Source organism: Coccinella septempunctata, chromosome 1 (assembly GCF_907165205.1).
Source record: "Coccinella septempunctata chromosome 1, icCocSept1.1, whole genome shotgun sequence".
NCBI classification, from domain to species: Eukaryota; Metazoa; Arthropoda; class Insecta; order Coleoptera; family Coccinellidae; genus Coccinella; species Coccinella septempunctata.
Window position 1 is genome coordinate 39,687,580 of NC_058189.1, and position 21,459 is coordinate 39,709,038.

Below are 21,459 nucleotides of genomic sequence, written 5' to 3' on the forward strand. Positions count from 1 at the left end.
TCATGAAGTGCTCTATTCCTTAGAGGCGTCTGACCAAAACAATTATTTCTAGAACATGATCAACAGGTGGGGCAACCCAAAAATCAATTCATTTTGAGACAATAATAATGCAGATAACAAAAAAGTTGAAATTATGATTAAAAAACTACATACATGGTGTTTTTATGAGTTTGAAGTTAAGTAAAGCCTCACTGAGCCCGGTCCAGATTTTTGTCGAATTTTAATGCTCTGTTTCAATGAAATTAACAACTCAAGGCTAAATATAAATTTTCAGTCGACTTGATCAGAATTTCAGGAGTTATAGCCAAACGGAAATTCGAGAAATTTCCAAAAACCCCCAAGAAACCTATATATAGGGTGCCCCAAAACTATTGAATCAAACGTCACACCACGATAGAGTAGATCAAATACTATCGAATGACACCAACATTAGTTGAGCGAAAATGTACCGTTTCTAAAAAAACCTAACCTAAAGTTGCCGATTTTCGAACTATTTTTTCAGTCACAAGGCCAATTTGTTATTAAGGATAGCGTTTTTCTCCCATATTATCACCCCTGTTTATTCTGAGTATTAAAAATCATGAAGAAAAAACAATTGTTTTAATTTACATTTACTTAGGTTATGGTTATCGATTAACTACTTAAAATAATTTCAATTAGGGGAGATGAAACAATAATATTACTTCAATATAATTTAAAATCGATATCCTTTTTCACAAACTGGCCCTGTTATTAAGAAAAATAGTTCGAAAATCGGCAACTTTATGTATTTTAATAAAATTCTGATTATTTTGGAAACGGTACATTTTCGTCGAACTAATGTCGCCTAAACTGCGAGCTTGCCGAAGTTGAAACTGGTACCAATCTACTCAGTGCTTCATAATATGTATAGTTTTATGACTCAGTGTTTTTCAGAACCTGTAAAAAAAAATTAAAAACTGTAGACTCGTCATCGCCTTCCAAGGCTGCATCTTGGAAGAGCTGTCTATATGGAAAAAAATTTATAGGAACTAGCCCCGCTTATTTTCATTAAGGAATCATCTCCCTTAGTCCTTCGCATTTGTTTACAGATATCCTGTATATAGATACATTTTATCTATGTACCTATTCATTTTGGATAGTAGAAGTTTAATCAATATGTGTTATTTTCGAAGACAAAAACAAAAATTTTAATTGCACCTGATTTGTTAATTATAAGAATCATCATTTATTTTGAATAATAAAACATGCGAAAATACTTAAATTAACTTTTGTCTTTCTCCTTTCATCATGCGTCCATCATAGTGTCCGCTATTCATCATAGCTTTTGGGAATTACCAATCAATCATATGTATCCGAGTATGTATCTGAATTATTACCTTCATTTTGTAGATTCATCATATCTTGACAAAAATATGGTTGCAATTTCAAAATATGTTGACTCGAGGCCTTCAAAAGACTTCAATTTTGTTTATGATACATTCACTAAAAAATTTAAATGAATAAATAAATAAATAATGTGCTTTATTTCAGGTAAAGTGTACACATGACATTGAACACTTGAAGTGAAACAGGGTCATTTTCTGCTTTATAGTCTGTGTTCCATAAAGTCTTCCACACTGTAGGGTTCGATTTCAAGTAGGAGTTTGAAGATGAATTTCTTGAACTGTTGTAGAGTCCATTCTCCTCTTAGTTTGTGAGCTATCTTATTGTAATAACGAATATATCTATATTCAGGTCCCTTTTCAGTGAGGCTTAATCTGTGTCTTGGATATTTTAGTGCAGTTGTCCTCGTATTGTAATTACTTACTGTTTTCTCTTCGAAGTAGTGCTAGTTCTTGAATGTAAATATCAGGCTTTCTTGGATGTGTACAGCAGGAGCAGTCAAAAGACCATTCCTTCTGAAGACTCCCCTGCATGATTCCGTCCTCCTCATCCTCCAGATCATTCTGAAGGCTCTCTTCTTCATTTTCAGCACTCTATGTAGGTTGTATGAACTACCATAGAACATGATGCCATACCTAAAGACTGCCTGGTATATTGTTCTTAGTGAGGTTATGTCCAGATATTTATTGAGGACTCCCAAAGTGTATCAGATGATACCCAGTTGATTGCAAAGGTTGGAAATGTGCTCTCCCCTATCAAGGGTTACCTCAATAGTGAGGCCTAGGAAGCGACAAGATTTAGTCAGTTCTTATGTGGAGTTAGACAGTGAAATGCTGGTAGGCACTTGGGGACCGGAATGAGCTGTCCTGAATAGGATGGCACTTGTTTTTTCAGAATTCATGCACAAACCGTTTGCTTCAAACCACTGGCTAGCACGATTTAGAGTTAGAGTTGAGTATGAAATGGTAAACTCAACTCTAAATCGTGCTTGGCCAATACAGTGAAGTTTGTGTCATCTGCATAATTCACTGTCCTAACCATGGTTTCATCGAATATGGTACTTAGGTCATTTAGAAAAATGATGAAAATGATAGGGCCATTATGCTACCCTGCGGAACTCTGTGAGTTCTTTTTCCGAAACTGTTGTTTTTCCGTTCTAAGAGATCACCTTTCTCTGCCTGCGGTTTGCTAAATATGATTGAAACCAGTCTAGCTTGTTTATGCCATATGCAGAAAGTTTATGGAGAATAAGGTCGTGGGACAGAGTATCGAATGCCTTTGATAGATCCAGCATTAGACCCACTGTTATATTAGAATCCTCCAAGGCATTAAGGATTCCTGAAATGAACTCAAACACTGCTGTCTGAGTTGATCTACCTCGTACATAACCATGTTGTGTGGGTAAAAGGATCTTTTTTTTTACAAGGTATTCTACTAGTTGAGTGCAGATTGCTAGTTCCAGTATTTTAAACCAGAGAGATGGTACAAGCTATTCAAATTTTCGGGAAAATCCAATAATTAAACATAATCGATAATAAAACAGATGTTTCTGAGCAAAGGATTCCTCAAAATCATTGAGCAATCCGATTTAAGAAAAATATATAGAGCGTTCCATTTGAAATAACACAACAATGTCCAACATTCGGTTTAGCCGACGTTGTTCATTTCTGTGATATTGTAAAATTTGTAGCATTTTTTCTCTTGATTCTGAAATGAAAATTTTCGGAATGGCTCATTGTCCTTGAATATTCATCACCATTTACATCTGAATATTTAGCTTGAGATGAAAGAAGTTCAACGGATGCATAGATACACACGATGAATTATAAACAGTCATAATTCCATTCGAGAGAGCCAAGATTGGTTTTCTTTCACGTGATTCTTTCCCCTACAGATAAATGCGATAAAAAATCGTTGAGATATGCCGCCTGGATTGCAATTATGGAGGAGATAGCGCGCTGCGCCTCTCTACAGTTAATTCATCCGTATACTTATATTCCGCCTGTCTACATCTGCTTTGAAAATACAACGTTGCCATTTTCGGAGGTGCTAACGAGCAAAGAGTCCCCCACAGCAATTCTTCGATATACAGCTCAGCACACTAGCGCCAGTGATATACACTCGAACTAAAAGATTGTTCAGTACATAAACGGGGTGCGTTGTGACCTCAAAACGATTTTTTGATATGTTGGTCCCTGAAGCCTCCTGAATCTAACAAGCTAAAAAACAAGGCAAAACGTTATCACCTCCGATTTCGGAGGTGACAGCGATATATATGAGGTGAGAGCGTTAAACGAGTTTCTATTTTGGAGGTGGTATTAACACTTTATAACTATATATATATATATATATATATATATATATATATATATATATATATATATATATATATATATATATATATATATATATATATATATATATATATATATATATATATATATATATATATATATATATATATATATATATATAGTTATAAAGTGTTAATACCACCTCCAAAATAGTAACTCGTTTAACGCTCTCACCTCATATATATCGATGTCACCTCCGAAATCGGAGGTGACATCGTTTTGCCTTGTTTTTTAGCTTGTTAGATTCAGGAGGCTTCAGGGACCAACATATCAAAAAATCGTTTTGAGGTCACAACGCACCCCCTTTATGTACTGAACAATCTTTTAGTTCGAGTGTATATCACTGGCGCTAGTGTGCTGAGCTGTATATCGGAGAATTGCTCTGAAAGACTCTTTGCTCGTTAGCACCTCCGAAAATGGCAACGTTGTACTGTGCAAGCAGATGTAGACAGGCGGAATATCAGTATACGGAGGAATTAAGTAAAGAGAGGCGCAGCGCGTTTTCTCCTCCATTATTGCAAGCCGGCATATCTCAACGATTTTTTATCGCATTCTTCTGTAGGGGAAAGAATCACGTGAAAGAGAACCAATCTTGGCTCTCTCGAATGGGATTATGACTGTTTATATTTCATCGTGCGTATATCTATGCATCCGTTGAACTTCTTTCATCTCAAGCTAACACTATAATTCTGAATTTGGCGAACTATTTCATTACCTATCTGAAAACGAATCGATTTGAGTCTTGTCCATAATGATATTTCTTCTCTCTATGGAAATGATCCATATAGATAATACTACCTATTAGTATAACGAATAATCAGTATTGTTACATTGCATATAATAAAATAACCTGTTCAGAAAAAAACATTTTTTGGATAAAAAAATTCAGATGTTAATGGTGATGAATATTCAAGGACAATGAGCCAATCCGAAAATTTTCATTTCAGAATCAGGAGAAAAAAATGGTACAAATTTCACAATATCACAGAAATGAACAACGTCGGCTAAACCGAATGTTGGACATTGTGTTATTTCAAATGGAACGCTCTTCATATTTTTCTTGAATCAGATTTCTCAATGATTTTGAGGAATCCTTTGCTCAGAAACATCTCTTTTATTATCGATTATGTTTAAATATTGGATTTTCCCGAAAATTTGAAGAGCTTGTACCATCTTTCTGGTTTGAATATTTCAGTGATGTATCATAAAGAAAATTACCAATTATATCGAAACAAGTAAGATTTTATGAAGAATTCGCCAAAACAGATTTGCATTTTTCGATAGATCATACAGGGTGTAAGGGAAAAATAAACAATATTGAAGTCTTTGGAAGGCCTCGAGTCAACATATTTTGAAATTGCAACCATATTTTTGTCAAGATATAATGAATCTTCAAAATGAAGTTAATAATATAGATACATACTCGGATACATATGATTGAGATACAGATGATTAATTGGTAAATTCCCAGAAGCTATGATGAACAGCGGACACTATGATGGACGCATGATGAAAGGACGAAGACAAAAGTTAATCTAAGTATTTTCGCATGCAGTTAAATTATTCGAAATAGATGATGATTCTTATAAGTAACAAATCATGTGCAGTTGAAATTTTTGTTTTGGTCTTCGAAAATAACACATATTGATTAAACTTCTACTATCTAAAATAAAAAAGTGCATAGATAAAATATAGCTATATACAGGATATCTGTAAACAAATGCGAAGGAATAAGGGAGATGATTCCTTAATGAAAATAAGCGGGGGTATTTCCTGTAAATTTTCCAAATCGACAGCCCTTCCAAGATACAGCCTTTGGAAGGCGATGACGAGTTTACAGTTTTTAATTTTTTTACAGGTCCTAAATAACACTGAGTCATAAAACTATACATATTATGAAGCACTGAGTAGATTGTTACCAGTTTCAACTTCGGCAAGCTTGTAGTTTAGGCGCTGAGTTGCTATCGATTTTTTTTAAGTGTCTCACCCTTAAATTCAAAAATTTCTGTGAAAATGTTGAAATTTGAGTTATTATTCTATTGTCATAGAAGTATACGAAACTAGCAGGTCGGGGGATCCAAGATTTCGGGCCGATTCACCTTAAAAAAACATAATAAAATGAATTTCGTGAATACCTACCGAGGCTGAAAACCACTATTCTCCGCTATAAACAATTAGTATTATTCCAATAATATACCGACTTAATGAATGCTACGTTGCTATTACTATAAGGCCCGGTTGTTCAGTTCAGGATGAGGCCGAGATTTAAGATGATCCTAGATTGATCTGACAGAACTGAACTGAAATGTCAAAATCAATCTAGGATAAACTTTAATCCCGAACTGAACAACTGCTATACATGTAGAGTTTCGGATTTTGCGAGAATCTACTACTTTTTCTTCAAAACAACAACTACGCTGAAGGAAATGTGATTGACTGTTAGCGACACGGAATATCAACCATCTAAATTCTGTAGTCCATACAAATTTTTTTGAACTCTCATCATACTAATAAAGCAGTCTGATACTGAAATCCGTCATTTGACAAAATGAGTTGTCAGTCATAGACTGACCAACATTTTCGAAAGCTATTGATCTATTAATTAAATCGTTCTATAATTGGTCCTAAATTGACAGTCGTATTGTGAACAACGATATGCAGCGGATTATCTAAACACGAAATAAATTCTGAAATGTTTCGGATCATGAGGTTAATTGAATAAGTATCTTGTTCGTATCATTTGTTGAACTTCATTATTCTAAATATTCTTCAATGAATGAAAATATAATATCAACACACATAATTGATTTATTCGTCATCAAATCATTAAATAAATCGTTTCTCGAAAAGTTTCGAGTCTTGAGGCAAATATAATATTGAATTGTTTACATCATTATTTGTCGAACTTCAAAGTTCTGAATGAATTAAAATCTGAACTTGACAATATACGAGACAGTTTTCGCAAGAGTTTCAATGAAATCTGAAAATTTTCATAATTCTGGAGCATTCTGGACATCAATAATTCTCGAATCATCCATGGCATAAATTCAATTTTATCCAATATAACACGCAAAACGAAATGTTACTCGAACTCATTTTGAGCAATTCGTTCCTAAAAAGCTCGAATCAGGTAGAAAAGTTTGAACCCTTCGTATCAGCATTAACACGTGTTTTGCAGTAAACAGATGCCGATTTCATTTTCAACGGGCAATGTAACCAGGGTCGGGAGGATGAACCAGAGTCTCTGGACGAACGTTTCTCACAACAAGAAGAATTTGAATTTTCATATGAGGGTGAGGGCATTTGTTTCAAAATTTTCAGAGTACAAGGAGTATACAGGATGTTTCACGAGTAAACAGACAAATGAAAACCGTGAATAGAGGGCATTGCGCTGAGTTCAAAATCACCCCATATACAGGGTGTCCCAAAACTAGTGAATCAAACGTCACACCACGATAGAGCAAACCAAATATTATCGAATGACACCAACATTAGTTCAACGAAAACGTACCGTTTCCAAAATAATCAGAATTTTATTAGAACACCTAAAGTTCCCGATTTTCGAACTATTTTTCTTAATAACAGGGCCAGTTTGTGAAGAAGGATATCGATTTTGAATTATATTGAACTAAGATAATTGTTTTATCTCCCCTAATTGAAATTATTTTAAGTAGTTAATCGATAACCATAACCTAAGTCTCGACCTAGGTTGATGTTAATTGAAACAATTGTTTTTTCTACATGATTTTTAATACTCAGATTAAACAGGGGTGATAATATGGGAGAAAAACGCTATCCTTAATCACAAATTTGCCTTGTGATTGAAAAAATAGTTCGAAAATCGGCAACTTTAGGTTAGGTTTTCTCAGAAACCGTACATTTTCGCTCAACTAATGTTGGTGTCATTCGATAGTATTTGATCTACTCTATCGTGGTGTGACGTTTGTTTCAATAGTTTTGGGGCACCCTATATATAGGTGTCTTCAGTGTTTTTTGAAATTTCTCGAATTTCCGTTCGGCTATAAGTCCTGAAATTCTCTATCAAGTCGACTGAAAATTTATATTTAGCCTTGAGTTAGTAATTTCATTGAAACAGAGCATTTAAATTCCACAAAAATCAGGACCGGGCTCAGTGAGGCTTTACTTAACTTCAAACTCATAAAAACATTGTGTATGTAGTTTTTTAATCATAATTTAAACTTTTTTGTTATGTGCATTATTATTGTCTCAAAATGAATTGATTTTTGGGTTGCCCCACCTGTTGATCATGTTCTAGAAGTAATTGTTTTGGTCAGACGCCTCTAAGGAATAGAGCACTTCATGAAAAATAGAAATTCTTAATTGATTTTTTTTTTCAAAGAAATGAAATGAATGTGTTCAACAATTATACCATATTCGGTCTTCAAAATAGTCATTCACAATGATTAAATGTTTCAAAATTGATAATGCACAAATATGGATGGAAAAACTACGCTATCTTGAAACTAAATATTAAAACTTGATCTTCAGAATTAATCTATTTTTTTATGGACAACTAGTTGTGTGAATGAAAACAAAGAAAGAAATCGCGGGGTGTCAGATCTGGAGATCTAGCAGTCCAATGTTGTGGTCCTACCCTTCTAATGAAATGACCTGAAATACTGATAAATACTTTTGCTGGTGCATGAATATCATCAATGTTTCAAAAACAAATTGTAATAAGACCAGACCAATCCATAGATTTCCATAGATCCAATAATGAATATAACGGAATAAGTAAAGAATTCGAAAGTGCATTTATCATACTTATTCGAAGTGCCAATCATTACCTTCACTAAAAGACCAAATGAAGTGAAAATCAATTCGGAAAATTACTTCAGGTCCACGTTGTCCATAAAAAGCGATTCATTCGGAAGATATCAAGTTATAATTATTATTTTCATGATAGCGTAGTTTTTTATTGCTATTTTTGTTCATTATCAATAATAAAGCTTATTATCACTGTGAATGATTTATCTGAATAACCAGATATGCTAAAATATCCAAAAAGAAAAAATTTAGTTAAACATTTCCAATTCCATTTTTAGATTTCCACATCTGATTGGCGATCATATTCATACCATTAATTATTGTGAAGTAAAAGTCAATATGCAGCGCTGTTTTTTTCTAGAGGCATTTCACCACCAAAGAATTATTCATTAAAAATTATCCACTGATAAAGCATACCAAAATTTCATTGATTTTGAGAAAATAAATGCAGATACCTTAAAAATTCAAAATTATGACGAAAAAAACTACAAACAGAGTGTTGAGTTTAAGTTTGAATATAGCCTCAATGAGTCCGGTCCTGTGTTCGTCAACTTTTAATGTTCTGTTTTATTGAAACTTACAAGCTTAAGCGGATAATGAGTTTTTAGCCGAATACAACTAAATTATTTGGAGTTATAGCTGAACGAAAATTCGGGAAATTTGAATAAACTCCTCTGTATATCGGAAACGGAATGCCCAAGACACACATATGAGGTGTTTTTGAACTCAGCTCAATGCCCCCTATTCACGGTTTTCGTTTGTCCGTTTACTTGTGAAACACCCTGTGTACTGAAAAATCGCAAAAGACTCCTCGAGAAATTAAGAAATGCCATTAAATCAAGGAGTTTCTTTTGATCCGCTATGATGAAAAATGTCAATATCCAGTTATTATTATTATTTATATAATAATATCTCGAAAACCAAGGCACTTTTACCAAACGTAAAATATATTTATCTGAACCGCCATAGAGTCCTCTACCCGCAGGATCCATATTATCCATTCATTACGCCACACCCTGTATAATTATTATCATTATATCAATGTATTGAAAATAAATAGACATGAATACGAGCCAGTTGTTTTGTGAGGTGAAGCTCCTCTTGCTTCAAACTTCTTTTAATTATTTTGACTACCATTCACGCAAGATGATTTTTGTTGAAGAATTCAACATTCTTGTAATTATCCGTTCATTTCTTCAAGAGATACCTATTCCCTACCACCTTTGATTATTCAACTCAATGCTAACACTGCATCAGATGCATTTCATCTTCGGGTTGATTTTTTTGAATTCTACAACTGATGTAACGTCTTCAACCTCCAGCCAAAGAAGATAAACAACAACAGTAACTCTCCTCAAGCTACTGATCACTTGTATTTTCCATATAAATAAATAGATTTGGTATGTCTTCAATCAGTTTGTATAAACGTCAATTATGTTCGTTACATATTTTCGACTTAATATTTTCCGAAGTGATTTGACATTATGATGAAATACGTAATTACTGAAAGTCTCACGTAGAACGGACTACGTAGCACTGATTTAAAACTCAAGAATGTTTTGACAAGCGTCTTAACCAGAGATATATCTCTGGTCTTAACCCAACATTTTCGTACCATACAGAGTGAAAGGTATCCAATTTCCATGGCCAATCCAGTGCTAAAATGAAAGTGAATGAAGTATAGAAGCTGAAAGTAAAACGTATATCTTTATCGATTCATTCGGGAAAAATATTTATATGGAGTTCCTAATGTCGTGAATATAATGCCCAAAAATTATACTACTATTTCATACCAGAACAAATTCGGTAAAATTGTCTTTTGAATTAATCTTATATGTCACGAAAAATTTCATTTTCATGCATCATTCATTTTGGGACCTATATGGTATTAAACTCCCCTATCGGACGAAGTATCGTAGACATAAGCATATTTATTCAAAACTGTCCAAATTCATTTACACCGAGATCACGAACCTTATCAATCAATTATCAGCGTATGAAGTTTATTAATATTCGTATCGTTCTCGAACTATTTACAGGTTTCAATATGTGTGAATGAATCGGAAGAGCAGCTGTATTCTATATATGAGTAGAATTCGAGGTGTCTTACTTTCTGTCCTCCTAAAATCTGGCAACGTTGCGGGAGGTGAGAGCGCACTACTAATAAGAAATATATGCGGAGGTAGTAAGGTCTGATTCGTTTGAAGAAAAATTTTTCGATAAAAATCTTTTCCCCTCTTTAGGTACCCCTGTTATTTACCTTCCCCTCTACATATATAAACAAAAATTATTCCAATTATATAACTCCTTCACCCGGAGGTCAGGTCGCCCAATGAACTTAACGGAGGTAACAACGCACTACGGGTTCATATATATATATATATATATATATATATATATATATATATATATAATAAAATATATAATATAAAGGATATCGATCGGTGATTAACGAGATATATTTACTCTTTATTCATGTAAAGCCTAGCTTTCGAAGCTTTTTTGCTTCTTCCTCAGGGCAACTGTAAAATACAACAAAACACATCAGCAACAGTAAAACAAAAAACAGAGCACAACAACTTACTGAATGCGAGGTTGATCTCTAAGTCTAAGAAATGTACAAAAGTAGACACAAATATCAAGCAGGGTAACATTAAATGATTATCAATTAAGAAACGCAATATTGTAATACGCAATAAACAATGTTAGGTTAAATGTCATTCATCAACTGGACCATCGAAAAATGGTCTGTTAGAAAGTTCTAGAAGATATGCATATATTGGACTTAGTCCCTTCGTGTCCGTTTTTTTGTTAATTTTACTTTTTTGAGTTTGTATGTGGATCATTTCTAGTATACATCTTTTTTTATAATTTATATTTGCATCTAAAATTTTTACGTTATTAAAATCAACACTATGTGAGTACTTATTAGCATGAACAGACAATGCACATCTCAGGTTATTTGTTCTTATATCACTTTTATGTAAGTTCATGCGATTTCTAAGCCACTGAGAGGTTTGACCTACGTAGGTTTCATGACAGTCAGCACATTCCAGTTCGTACACTACATTAGATTTTATTTCTTTTGGTATAGGGTCCTTTAGTTTTGAATATAAATTTGCCACTTTCTTTTTACACTGTGCCACTATTTTCACTTTTTCATTATAATCTTTAAAACAGTTTTTAATTTTGTAGGTAAGGTAAGGGATATTCGGGATGCTTCCATATTTAACAACTTCTGTTTCTCCTACCGTATCAGGTTGTGTTGGACTTTCAGCCAATGGCAACGTTGAAGCAGAATACAGAAGTTTTTTCAACATTGTTTTAGGATAGGCATTCTCAACCAAAAGATCAAACAGCCTTTTCATGCTTCCATCTCTGAATGTTGGATCACAAATTTTATAAATCCTGTTTTTTTGTTCTTTAATGAAATTTAATTTTATGCTTATTGGATGGTCAGATAAAAATGTATAAACTTTCCTGCAGAAGTCGTCTTTCTATACCAATCTAATTTTATTTTATTATCCACTCGGCATACCCTGGTATCTAAGAACGGAACAGAGTTATAACAATCTTCTGTCTCAATCGTGAACTTCAACTTAGGGTCGAAGCTGTTGAAAACTTGCAATATCTCCTCAGTTCCCGTTGATGGTAGGGATATTATTAGGTCGTCCACATATTTTTTTATAAATGCAAGTGTGAATGTTAATCTAGGTATACAGGAGTTGAGTACATAGTCCATCACATATAATGACAAGATCTGGAAGTCTGGATCCCATAATGCACCCAAACATCTGCAAATAGAAACTGCCATCGAACATGAAGTAACCTGATTCCAGGAGGAAGGTGATTATCTCCTTGAAGTATTCTTTTGATATGTTGCAGCATGCCTCAATCTTGTCCCAATGGAATTCTATTGCTTTCAGTACCAACTCTTTTGATATGTTGCCAAATAGGTTGATTACGTCAAGTGATATCACCACATGATCTGGGGGTAATTCAAAATTGTTAATTTTGCAGGAAAAGTCGACCGAATCTTTTACATAATATGCATTATCCTGGTCATAGGCTTCTGTTAGGATTTGTGCAATATAATTTGAAAGTTTGCATGTGGGACCCTGTACATCAGACACGATTGGTCGCATTGGGACATTTTCTTTATGTACTTTGGGATTTCCGTACATTCTAGGGCTCACTGAATTATATGACTTCATTGATTTTGCAGCTTCTTTACTTAGTATATTTTGATCTACAAGTGTGGATATGATTTTGTTGGTTTTATTCTGGATAGTAGTTGTTGGGTCTCTAGAAATCTTTTTGAAATCATCAGTGTCAACAATTGAGTACATTTTCTGAAGATAATCCGCCCTATTCATAAGAACAGTCACCGAACCTTTGTCACTGTCGAGAACTACTAGGTGGTCATTAGTTCTCAAAAAGTATTTAGTTGTTTTATATAGCCTTCCTATGTTGTCTGTCGCACGAGTATTATTTTTATTTTTATGTAGATGACCGGTTATAATGCTCGCTATCTTAGCTCTCAAAGTGTCTCTTCTATCTCCCTCCACCAAGTCTAAAAGGCTCTCAACGTCTGCTATTAGGTCTTTGATGTTTATTTCTTTGTGGTCTAAAGGGACGCTAAATTTGGAACCCAAACCAAGGACTATTCTAACCTCTTCAGGTACTGCTGTCTGGGACAAATTCTTGAACCATTTCTCTAGAACTTTATAGTCTGCTTTATGTATTCTTCTCTGTAGTGCTTTAATTTTTCTGAGGTGTGTAATTTTCACTTTATGAAATATTTTGTTGTATGTAACCTGCTGGCGTCTGAAAAATTCTTTATGTATCTCTGTTGGTATTGTCTGCCTCAACTCTCTTTTTATGGTGCCATTGTATTTGCTAATGTGTGAAATCTTTAAGTGAGTGTGTTCAATCTCCAAGGAAAGTAATCTATTAACTAAGTTTTTGTTAAATCCACTAATCTTTCTATTGAATCTACTTCCTGTGTGAAATTCAAGCAAATTCAGAACATTCCTGACTCCTGCTCCAATATGATTAGGTGTTAATCCCAGTCTTTTACATTCGAGCAGGAATATCCTCCTGTTCAAGAGGTTCGCCATCTTTCGGTTGTTGTTACTCCATTCCTTCATGATATTAGATGTCCGAATGCCATAACGTGATGTCATCGTTTGATAAAATCCCATCTTAATTTAATGTTCAAGATAATGATCGTTGAATATGATAAAATATATAATATAGAGGATATCGATCAGTGATTAACGAGATATATGTACTCTAAATATATATATATATATATATATATATATATATATATATATATATATATATATATATATATATATATATATATATATATATATATATATATATATATATATATATATATATATATATATATATATATATATATATATATATATATATATATATATATATATATATATATATATATATATATATATATATATATATATATATATATATATATATATATATATATATATATATATATATATATATGTATACAAGGAGTATTGCCGTATTTTCTAATCTACTTAATTATTGGGTACTCGGCATAAAGGGGCTATGTAGACAAATCAAACAACCATTTGTCATGTACATCTATATTTCGGACACTTGTTTAGGTCCTTCATCAGGATGCTAAAAAAGTTATTAAAAACCTCTAAAATCTAACAGACTAAAAAATCTTCAAGACAAAAACTTACGTTTGACTAGTTGTGGAAAGAATGGCAAAGAAACAATCAGCATGTGTCCAACCAATTACAAATCATTGGAAGGAAGAAAACTACATCAATCTCGAGAAACTACATGAATATTCTCTAAGTAATAACACAAACAAAATCGTGTCAAAAAGATCGCTAAACTAGGTTACAAGCACAATGGCGCCAAAAATTGACACAGAGGACAGACAAATCCTCAGACCACAGAGGACTATGACAATCTGTCAAATCTTTTTCTTTAAAAGTGAAATAGGTTTTGAGTTTTGGAATAGAGATGTCGCCCCGGAGTCCAAAGCGAAAGTGAGAACAATTACCATCCTCATATTTTGTGGGATGACGTTATAAAGTTTGTGAAAGTTGAGGAGAGATGTCGCTTTTGGAGTCCAAAGCGAGCAAATAATTATAAATGTTACTAAGACCCTTAATGTCGGTACGTTTATTGATGGGATTTGATTGCTCATTAATATAGCACATTTCCAAAAAAACCCGTTTGGTGTTATTTGAGCAAGAATACAGTATCTTCGGATTATCGAAATCGAAAACATGACCAGCTCTCGCAGCATGCAAAGCAAGGGCACATCTGTCAGGGTGTAATCTGACGTCGCTTTTGTGAACCGCGAATCTTCTTTTTAGGGATTGGGAGGTTTGTCCGATATAGACCCCCTCACAGTCTAAACATCTCACTGAGTAGACACAATCAGAGCTGGAAAGAACGTCCGCTCTGTCTTTGAGATTGGTGAAGAGAAACTTATTGGGGAAAACGTTATATCTGGCAATTTTCACGTTGCTAATAGAGGAAAAAATGTGAACCAGTTTACTGGTCAAACCGGGCAATGAGGGCAGAGATGCAAACTTTATTTGGCTGACATGTGAGCTCTCGTGGGGAGCGTCCTGTCTTTGTTGAGGCAGTGTGGTAGGAGGATGTTCAGGAGGATCAGGTGAGATCCGTCGATTGGATGTCGAGAATATCAACTTCTTAAGCAGGCCGTGGGGATATCCATTATCTTTTAGGATGTCATATAATCTGTTCAGAGCACTCTGTTTGAAATCCATGTGAGTAAGGCCTATTATTCTGTTCTTTAGGTTGTTAACAACGTTGATCTTCATTTGCCAATCATGGCTTGAATTGAAGTGGACATATCTTCCTGAGCTGGTCGGCTTTCTGTACCAATCAAGCTTTACTGTGTTGTCCTCAGAACGTATCACTTTGGTATCCAGGAATGGGACAAATCTGTCTTTCTCTTCTTCTATGGTGAACTGTATATGTGGGTTGAAGGAGTTGAAGATCCTTAGGAGTTCTTCTTTCATATTTGAAGGAATGGCCAATATAATGTCATCAACATACTGGAACAAGAATGCCGGAATGAAGGATAGTTTGCTAAGGCAGTAACCGATCAACACCGTCATCACCAGAGCTGCCAAAGTTGGGCTGAGGATGCTGCCCATCGGGCACCCAAAGATTTGAGAGTAAAATTCACCTTTATATTTAAAATAGTTGGAATCGAACAGGAACTTCAATAGGTTAACAAATTTAGGCCTAGGAATATTCGTGACGGCCTCAATCCTGCTCCAATTGTCCACTATTATCTTCTCCGTTAACTCCCAGGAAATATTGGTGAAAAGACTGATAACATCCAACGAGAGGATCTCATGGTCTGGAGGAATCTGCAAATTGTTGACCTTCTCCGCAAAATCGAAAGAATCTTTGACTGCCCAAGTGTGGAAGTCGTCCTTGAAAGCTGACTTGAGGATGTCGGCGACAAACTTGCTAAGTTCACTTGTTGGGGATTTAATGGTGGAGACGATAGGTCTGAGAGGAGTTCCCTCTTTATGGATCTTTGGTAGACCGTAGATAGTGGGAGAAATGCCTTTGTAGTTATTCAATTGTCTCGCCGTGGTGGCACTGATGTATGCTTGGTCTTTGAGATCCTTGACAAGGCTGTTGTTCTTTGTCTGATACCTCGATGTGGGGTCTGAGTTTAATTTCTTATAAACGTTGGTGTCCTCGACGATATTCAAGAGCTTCTCTTCATATTGTTGCTTTGTGATGGCTACTGTGACATTGCCCTTATCTGCCATCGTTATGACGATGTCATCATTGTCCTTCAGGAACCTTTTTGTCTTGCAAAAGAGTCCGTATTGTGGGTTATTCTTCTTCCAAGCCTGGTGGATGAAATTGGTGATGGCATTGGTAGATTTAGCCCGGAGTAAGTCCTGCGATTCCTGTGGAGCCAACCTCACAAGATACTCGGAGTCAGCCAATAAAGATTTAATTGACAAAATATTAGAGGGGACAGAATGGGCAAACTTGGGACCAAGACTAAGCAAATGTTTAATGTCCCGTGGGAAAACATGATCTGTTAAATTGGCAAACCACGAATCTTTAACTTTCAGATCCGAGATGGATTTATCAATCAAGGAATCAAACTTGCGTTTGAGAACGTTGGTGGAAAAGACAGTGATCCTATCTGAGGACCTAGACTGAGTCTGTTCAAAAATGGATATAATACGTATAGGAAGAACAAGGATCAATCTTTCACGGATATGCTTAATGCCTGCATGCAGCGAGTTGATCTTTCTGATAGTGACCGATATTTCAAGATTGAGCAGAGTAGAAGATACCTTATTGCTCAGTGCGAGAGCTCTTCTGTTGTCCCCTGTGTTGTCGCCTATCAAATTGTTAATACATTTAATGTTCTGCTTGATGTGTCTTGGAATGACGCCAGTTGATCGGCATCTGAGTAGGAAGTTCCTTCTGCATCTTGCTTTTGCCAATCTGGTGTTCAGGTTCGCCCAAGATTTGAGGTCTCTAACTGTTACCTCTCCATAGGTGTTCTTCATCTCATCGTAGAAACCCATCTGTAATTATGTATACAAGGAGTATTGCCGTATTTTCTAATCTACTTAATTATTGGGTACTCGGCATAAAGGGGCTATGTAGACAAATCAAACAACCATTTGTCATGTACATCTATATTTCGGACACTTGTTTAGGTCCTTCATCAGGATGCTAAAAAAGTTATTAAAAACCTCTAAAATCTAACAGACTAAAAAATCTTCAAGACAAAAACTTACGTTTGACTAGTTGTGGAAAGAATGGCAAAGAAACAATCAGCATGTGTCCAACCAATTACAAATCATTGGAAGGAAGAAAACTACATCAATCTCGAGAAACTACATGAATATTCTCTAAGTAATAACACAAACAAAATCGTGTCAAAAAGATCGCTAAACTAGGTTACAAGCACAATGGCGCCAAAAATTGACACAGAGGACAGACAAATCCTCAGACCACAGAGGACTATGACAATCTGTCAAATCTTTTTCTTTAAAAGTGAAATAGGTTTTGAGTTGAGCAGAAGGAACTTCCTACTCAGATGCCGATCAACTGGCGTCATTCCAAGACACATCAAGCAGAACATTAAATGTATTAACAATTTGATAGGCGACAACACAGGGGACAACAGAAGAGCTCTCGCACTGAGCAATAAGGTATCTTCTACTCTGCTCAATCTTGAAATATCGGTCACTATCAGAAAGATCAACTCGCTGCATGCAGGCATTAAGCATATCCGTGAAAGATTGATCCTTGTTCTTCCTATACGTATTATATCCATTTTTGAACAGACTCAGTCTAGGTCCTCAGATAGGATCACTGTCTTTTCCACCAACGTTCTCAAACGCAAGTTTGATTCCTTGATTGATAAATCCATCTCGGATCTGAAAGTTAAAGATTCGTGGTTTGCCAATTTAACAGATCATGTTTTCCCACGGGACATTAAACATTTGCTTAGTCTTGGTCCCAAGTTTGCCCATTCTGTCCCCTCTAATATTTTGTCAATTAAATCTTTATTGGCTGACTCCGAGTATCTTGTGAGGTTGGCTCCACAGGAATCGCAGGACTTACTCCGGGCTAAATCTACCAATGCCATCACCAATTTCATCCACCAGGCTTGGAAGAAGAATAACCCACAATACGGACTCTTTTGCAAGACAAAAAGGTTCCTGAAGGACAATGATGACATCGTCATAACGATGGCAGATAAGGGCAATGTCACAGTAGCCATCACAAAGCAACAATATGAAGAGAAGCTCTTGAATATCGTCGAGGACACCAACGTTTATAAGAAATTAAACTCAGACCCCACATCGAGGTATCAGACAAAGAACAACAGCCTTGTCAAGGATCTCAAAGACCAAGCATACATCAGTGCCACCACGGCGAGACAATTGAATAACTACAAAGGCATTTCTCCCACTATCTACGGTCTACCAAAGATCCATAAAGAGGGAACTCCTCTCAGACCTATCGTCTCCACCATTAAATCCCCAACAAGTGAACTTAGCAAGTTTGTCGCCGACATCCTCAAGTCAGCTTTCAAGGACGACTTCCACACTTGGGCAGTCAAAGATTCTTTCGATTTTGCGGAGAAGGTCAACAATTTGCAGATTCCTCCAGACCATGAGATCCTCTCGTTGGATGTTATCAGTCTTTTCACCAATATTTCCTGGGAGTTAACGGAGAAGATAATAGTGGACAATTGGAGCAGGATTGAGGCCGTCACGAATATTCCTAGGCCTAAATTTGTTAACCTATTGAAGTTCCTGTTCGATTCCAACTATTTTAAATATAAAGGTGAATTTTACTCTCAAATCTTTGGGTGCCCGATGGGCAGCATCCTCAGCCCAACTTTGGCAGCTCTGGTGATGACGGTGTTGATCGGTTACTGCCTTAGCAAACTATCCTTCATTCCGGCATTCTTGTTCCAGTATGTTGATGACATTATATTGGCCATTCCTTCAAATATGAAAGAAGAACTCCTAAGGATCTTCAACTCCTTCAACCCACATATACAGTTCACCATAGAAGAAGAGAAAGACAGATTTGTCCCATTCCTGGATACCAAAGTGATACGTTCTGAGGACAACACAGTAAAGCTTGATTGGTACAGAAAGCCGACCAGCTCAGGAAGATATGTCCACTTCAATTCAAGCCATGATTGGCAAATGAAGATCAACGTTGTTAACAACCTAAAGAACAGAATAATAGGCCTTACTCACATGGATTTCAAACAGAGTGCTCTGAACAGATTATATGACATCCTAAAAGATAATGGATATCCCCACGGCCTGCTTAAGAAGTTGATATTCTCGACATCCAATCGACGGATCTCACCTGATCCTCCTGAACATCCTCCTACCACACTGCCTCAACAAAGACAGGACGCTCCCCACGAGAGCTCACATGTCAGCCAAATAAAGTTTGCATCTCTGCCCTCATTGCCCGGTTTGACCAGTAAACTGGTTCACATTTTTTCCTCTATTAGCAACGTGAAAATTGCCAGATATAACGTTTTCCCCAATAAGTTTCTCTTCACCAATCTCAAAGACAGAGCGGACGTTCTTTCCAGCTCTGATTGTGTCTACTCAGTGAGATGTTTAGACTGTGAGGGGGTCTATATCGGACAAACCTCCCAATCCCTAAAAAGAAGATTCGCGGTTCACAAAAGCGACGTCAGATTACACCCTGACAGATGTGCCCTTGCTTTGCATGCTGCGAGAGCTGGTCATGTTTTCGATTTCGATAATCCGAAGATACTGTATTCTTGCTCAAATAACACCAAACGGGTTTTTTTGGAAATGTGCTATAAATGAGCAATCAAATCCCATCAATAAACGTACCGACATTAAGGGTCTTAGTAACATTTATAATTATTTGCTCGCTTTGGACTCCAAAAGCGACATCTCTCCTCAACTTTCACAAACTTTATAACGTCATCCCACAAAATATGAGGATGGTAATTGTTCTCACTTTCGCTTTGGACTCCGGGGCGACATCTCTATTCCAAAACTCAAAACCTATTTCACTTTTAAAGAAAAAGATTTGACAGATTGTCATAGTCCTCTGTGGTCTGAGGATTTGTCTGTCCTCTGTGTCAATTTTTGGCGCCATTGTGCTTGTAACCTAGTTTAGCGATCTTTTTGACACGATTTTGTTTGTGTTATTACTTAGAGAATATTCATGTAGTTTCTCGAGATTGATGTAGTTTTCTTCCTTCCAATGATTTGTAATTGGTTGGACACATGCTGATTGTTTCTTTGCCATTCTTTCCACAACTAGTCAAACGTAAGTTTTTGTCTTGAAGATTTTTTAGTCTGTTAGATTTTAGAGGTTTTTAATAACTTTTTTAGCATCCTGATGAAGGACCTAAACAAGTGTCCGAAATATAGATGTACATGACAAATGGTTGTTTGATTTGTCTACATAGCCCCTTTATGCCGAGTATATATATATATATATATATATATATATATATATATATATATATATAACGTGCGTTCAAAAAAATTCGTCGTCAAGTAGGCTATGGAATTTTGAACGTCGATATTTCGTGTCTAAACGTAATTCTTAGCTCGTGCTTTACTATTTTCCAGGTGAACTGTCATTTTAGCATTTTGGGTTGTTGTTGAATTAAAATTATCAGCAAATTATAAAGATGGTTTTTACAGACGTGTGAAAGACTTTTACTATTGAATTCTACTTCAAAATTGGAAAGAAAATTGAAGGAAAATGGAAATATTCTGTTCCGGCGACTTCATTGAAGCCTATGTAGCTGTAGATTATTAAGAATGAATTTTTCCATTGTACTGTTTGGCGATGTGTTGACGAAACAGGTATGTTCAAACAATGACATGATGTGACATGAAGACAGAAGCTCGACAAACCTCTCTTCAGATTTTATCTCAAGTGGATGGAGTATCCGTTGGCATATGCCACCCGATTTTGAAAAAAAGATATCCATTTGTTTCCATAAAGATTGACATGTTATCAGAAAACTGAAAATGTTGTGATTACCTAACCTTGTAGCATCCGAGAAAAATTGGAGTTCAGTATCCATCTACTCTGTAATCTGTGTCAGTATCATACTGAACTGATGCATACTGACAGTATGCATCAGTCAAAGGCAAAATGTGGACATACTTTCTTTTATGGAACTTTAATAGCAGAACGTTATGAAGGAGAAAGCATCATGCCTTTTTATAGCTGAATTGAATTTTAATAAATTATCCAATAGCTATTTTCATGTAATTCAGTTCTTTTAGTTTAGTCATGGATTTTCAGTAATGACTGAATCAATTCAATATTTATAGAGAATTAATAAACATATTATTGAGAATCTTACTGTGAT

The 21,459-nt window shown here is 35.4% G+C and overlaps 3 protein-coding genes across 3 annotated transcripts; 1 reads left to right on the forward strand and 2 right to left on the reverse strand.

Moving 5' to 3' along the window:
- Positions 1–12,217: 12,217 nt before the first annotated feature.
- On the reverse strand, positions 12,218–13,627 carry LOC123306525. The gene has a single exon (XM_044888574.1). The coding sequence runs from the start codon at positions 13,625–13,627 to the stop codon at positions 12,218–12,220; it is 1,410 nt and encodes a 469-aa protein (XP_044744509.1).
- A 1,756-nt stretch (positions 13,628–15,383) lies between these two features.
- Positions 15,384–17,128, reverse strand: LOC123306536. The gene is made up of 2 exons (XM_044888580.1): positions 15,476–17,128; positions 15,384–15,431 (listed from the first exon to the last, which is right to left on the reverse strand). Exons 1-2 carry the CDS (start codon positions 17,126–17,128, stop codon positions 15,384–15,386), a joined length of 1,701 nt encoding a protein of 566 aa, XP_044744515.1.
- A 390-nt stretch (positions 17,129–17,518) lies between these two features.
- LOC123306546 lies at positions 17,519–19,924 on the forward strand. The gene has a single exon (XM_044888592.1). The coding sequence runs from the start codon at positions 17,519–17,521 to the stop codon at positions 19,922–19,924; it is 2,406 nt and encodes an 801-aa protein (XP_044744527.1).
- The last annotated feature ends 1,535 nt before the right edge of the window (positions 19,925–21,459 follow it).

Excerpts from the sequence above, each read along its gene's own strand:
- LOC123306525 (XM_044888574.1), bottom strand. The coding sequence starts at position 13,627 with ATGGCGAACCTCTTGAACAGGAGGATATTCCTGCTCGAATGTAAAAGA.
- LOC123306536 (XM_044888580.1), bottom strand. The coding sequence starts at position 17,128 with ATGGGTTTCTACGATGAGATGAAGAACACCTATGGAGAGGTAACAGTT. Across the intron at positions 15,432-15,475 it reads TCCCATTCCTGGATACCAAA|AAAGCCGACCAGCTCAGGAA; the intron begins GTGATACGTTCT and ends TGATTGGTACAG.
- LOC123306546 (XM_044888592.1), top strand. The coding sequence starts at position 17,519 with ATGGCGCCAAAAATTGACACAGAGGACAGACAAATCCTCAGACCACAG.